Source organism: Microtus ochrogaster, unplaced genomic scaffold (assembly GCF_000317375.1).
Source record: "Microtus ochrogaster isolate Prairie Vole_2 unplaced genomic scaffold, MicOch1.0 UNK124, whole genome shotgun sequence".
Taxonomy (NCBI): Eukaryota; Metazoa; Chordata; class Mammalia; order Rodentia; family Cricetidae; genus Microtus; species Microtus ochrogaster.
The window spans coordinates 258,105-262,376 of NW_004949222.1; the positions used below are offsets into that span (position 1 = coordinate 258,105).

Consider the following 4,272-nt stretch of genomic DNA (forward strand, 5'->3'; position numbering starts at 1 on the left):
TCCCTCCCTCTCTCCCTCTCTCCCTCCCCTCCCTCTGTCCCTCAGTTTTTTTTAAATGTTTATTTATTATGTTTACAATATTCTGTCTGTGTGTATGTCTACAGGCCAGAAGAGGGCACCAGACCTCATTACAGATGGTTGTGAGCCACCATGTGGTTGCCGGGAAGCGAACTCAGGACCTTTGGAAGAGCAGGCAATGCTCTTAACCTCTGAGCCATCTCTCCAGCCCCCTCTCTCAGTTTTTTGAGACAGGGTTTCACTGTGTAGCTCTGGCTGTCCTAGAACTAGTTCTCTAGACCACAGAGAGCCACCCACCTCTTCCTCCTGGGTGCTGAGATTAAGGGTGTGCACCGCCACCACCTGGCTCTCTCTTAACTGCTGAGCCCCTACAGCTGGGTTTTAGCTGAGAGCCACACATGGGATCAGAGACAGAATTTTCCACTTCTAGTTTTATGTTGGAGTTCAAAAGTTTGGAATTTCGAAGTATTTTTGCATTTGGGGATTTTCAAACTAGAGATGTTCAACCTATACTTCATAGGAACTTTCCCCCCTCCTTTCTGATGTGTGTGTATGTGTTCATGCATGCACGCGTGTGTACATTTGTCATGTTGGAAAGAGAACCAAGGACCTCATGAATTTTATCACTGAACACTTTGCAACCTTATGGAATTTAAAAAATGTACACTAAAAAGTTGCTTTACATACTTAATATACTGGGAAGGAGGCTTGGCATATAATTTTGTGTGTGAGTTTTTGTTTGTGCAAAAGCGTGTGTGTATGTGTTCAGATGTGCATATATACATACATACACACATACATAACACATATATACATACATATATAATACATATACACATACATACATATACATACACACATACATATATACATACTTACATATACACACATACACAACACATACATACACACATAGATATATAATACATACACACATACATACATATATACACATACATATACACACACGCACATGCATACATACATACATACATACACATTTGTGTGCATGTGGGGCTAGAGAACAGCAAACCTTGGGTGCTGTTTCTCAGGTATCTTGGTTTTTGTTTTTAGCTTTTTATTTGATACAGGCTCTCTTTGAAGTCTGGAACTCTCTAAGTAGGTGAGGCTGGACAACAGGGATCTGCCTCTCTCTGCCTCCCAGCTCTAAGACTATAATGCACCATGTCTGGCTTAACAGGTTTTGAAATGACATTTTATTTATTAGAGGGAGAGGGAGAGAAAGAGAGAGGCGCACACTTGCATGCCACAGCAGCCTTGGTGAGACACTCCTTTATCCACTGAGTCCTCAGCTTCATGCCTGGCTTTTTTTTTTTTTTGTATAAAAGTGCTGGGCTGAGAAGAAGAAGGCTCAGTAGGTAAAGATGCTTGCTGACGGCGGATGATGTGAGCCTGATCTCAGGAACCCATATGGGGAAGGAGAGCACCAGGCCCCTCAAGTCAACCTCTAACATCGACACACGTGTTGCAGCATGAACACACACACATGCACACAAAGTAAAGAAATAAATGTAATACATTGAATATGGGTCTGGAGACAGAACTCATGTCCCTATGCTCGCAAAGCAAGCACTTCATCGACAGAGGTCTCTCCACAGCTCCTACTTAAAAAGAAATGTCTAGCATAGTGGTGCATGCCTTTAATCCCAGCATTCGGGAGACAGAGCGCTAATATCTGTGAGTTTGAGGCCAGCCTAGTCTCCATAGAGAGTTCCAGGCTCTGTGCTACATAATGAGATCCTGTCTCAAAATAATACATACATACACACCATAGGGTCATTCTATGCAGCCCAAACTGGCCTTGGACTCTTCCTGCCTCAGGCTTCTGAGTGCTGAGATTACGGGTGTGCGTCACCATGTCTGGCCCCACTAATTGTTACACGTTTGTTAGTGCTGTGATTATCGCTGGCTCACTCACCTCACCCAGCTCCATACCATCCCTTTGTCTCCTTGACAACCATATTAGCTCGCAAGCACACCCGGCCTTCTCTATCACCACCACTGCGATGGGGCTGCCCTTCACCTCCTTATGAATTGGTGAGATGGGCAAGTCAAGCCTGCCTTTCCACTTGTCTGTCCAAATGCCGTGGGCTTGTGAGGCACCAGGCATCCCGCGCTTCCTAGTGCTGGCCCCACTCACCTCCACCAGGAAGTCGAAGAGGCGGGCATAGAGCCCCTTGGCCAGTGCATCACGAGTGTAGGCTGCCTGCTCCACATTGAGGGTCACATCAATGGACTCACTGCGTCCACCCCATTTGCTGTCCATCTTTCGACTGGTCAGCTTCTCCTGCAGTCGCCCACTGTCTATGCCCAGCAGATAGGCTGGAAAGGCCAAGACTGCCAGACCAAAGCAAAAGGAAGCAGCGGGTCAGGCTCTCAGGACATAGGAGCTTCCGCAGTGACACCAACATGGCTGTCTTGGGATCAGAGTGGGAAGAAGCAGTCCTAATGCGCGAGCCTCACACCCAGCTCTCGACAGCACCCACACTCACGGTCTGCACTCTCCACACGGGCATAGTTCCCTTCTTCACAGAAGCTGATGTTCCCCAGGTGCAGGATCCCTGCCACGAGCTGCAGGACGAGCTGCTGCACACTGGCTGGAATCCCAATGACATGCATGGCGTTCTGTGGGCACAGCGGGGACAGCTTATGCCACCAGGTTTGGATTTCACTCTGACCACAGAATTAGATCTCTGGGTTCACAGCACCCTGACTGCAGATTTAGACTCTTGGGCTCACAGCCTGGACTCAGGGAGACCAGACATTTGGATGCCTGATTTTGCTTTGTGTGTGTGCTCTTCATGTGTGTTCATGTGTGTGTGAAGGCAGGAGGTCAACCTTGGGGGTCCTTCCTCGGGTACCATATGCCTTGTTTTTCCCGAAAAATAGGCTAGACTGCATTTCCCCAACCACCTGATTTGCTTTGTGCGTGTGTGCGTGTGGTGTACACATGTGTATGTGTTTGTGCATGCGTGTGTGTATGTTTGTGCATGTGCGCATGTGATGGCTGCACATGTATGTGTAAATGCAGGTACATCTGAAGGCTGGAGGTTTACATTGTGTGTATTCCTCTATTGTTCTCCAAGTTTAAAAAGAGAGAGTGTGTGTGTGTGTGTGTATGTGTGTGTGTGAGAATTCTGGAGATCAGAAGGCAATCTGCGCCTGTCTGTTCTCATTTTTCCACTCAGTTTGAGACAGACTCATTGCTGCCGCATACGCTAAGCCAGCTGGCTCATGAGCGCTGGACATTCTCCTATCTCACCTTCCGTTCTCCACAGAATCACTGGGATCACACACGCTTGTAATCCAAACTCAGCTCATCGGACTTGCCTTCCAAGTGCTCTTGCCTTCTGAACCTTCTTCCCAGCTCTTCACCTTATCTTTGAGAGTTTCTTACTATTTCTTACTAGTCCTGAAGCTCACTGATTTGACCAGACGAGATGGCCAGGGAACCCTGGGGATCTGCCTGTCTCTGCAGTCCCAGTGCTGGGATATAAGCATGTGCTGCCATATCCACCTTTTTAATGTGCTGGGGTTTGAACTCAGGTCCTTGCGCTTGTACAGCAAGCACCTTACCCACTGAGCCACCTCCTTAGCTCCATACTCTCCCTTTTTTATCCAGCTGCTGTATAACCTTGAATAAGTGCCTGCATCTGTATGTGTCTCACACAGAAGGTTCTCTGGGCCAGCCAGAGCGGTGGTTGGTGCTCACCAGGGTCTCGCTGAAGTCGCTCCGGTCATCAGTGCCTTCCACCTTGTAGGTGTCTGATTGGTTTAGGTAGTAATAGTAGTCTGGTGTCATGAGTCCTAGGTTCTGCTGCTGCTCCTGGGAGGCCCCTTCCAGAAGCTGGAGGATGTCGGAAGGTCATGCATCTCCAGCTGGCCTGGTCCAGCCATCCTCGGTGCCCCACCCTCCCGCACAGTGCCCTTCCCACGTTGCTTTCCTCCATTCCTGGGATCCAGACGGGTCTCCCTCTGCCTCCAGCCCCACAATCTACTCCCTGCACCTGGTAGTAGATGTGGAAATTCCTCTCATTCTCATTCTGCATGACCACACGAGACTTCTCCAGCAGGAAGTTGGAGATCTTGCCTCCATCTGGTTCCCCGCCTCGGCTGAACTGGATCTCGAAGTACTTGCCCTGAATCCCAGAGAAGCACACTAGCCCATCCCAGAGTCCCAGAGAAGCACATTAGCCCATCCCTGAATCCCAGAGAAGCACATTAGCCCATCCC

At 48.6% G+C, this 4,272-nt stretch overlaps 1 protein-coding gene across 1 annotated transcript in view; it reads right to left on the reverse strand.

The window, feature by feature from the left end:
• LOC101980514 (A disintegrin and metalloproteinase with thrombospondin motifs 10) overlaps positions 1-4,272 on the reverse strand; it is an 89,098-nt gene that overhangs the window by 30,125 nt on the left and 54,701 nt on the right. Inside the window, exons 29-32 of the mRNA XM_026778300.1 lie at positions 4,047-4,178; positions 3,752-3,886; positions 2,532-2,664; positions 2,180-2,376 (exon numbers count right to left, since the gene is read on the reverse strand). Of these exons, the coding sequence (XP_026634101.1) occupies positions 2,180-2,376; positions 2,532-2,664; positions 3,752-3,886; positions 4,047-4,178 (597 nt within the window). The remainder of the gene's footprint in view (positions 1-2,179; positions 2,377-2,531; positions 2,665-3,751; positions 3,887-4,046; positions 4,179-4,272) is intronic.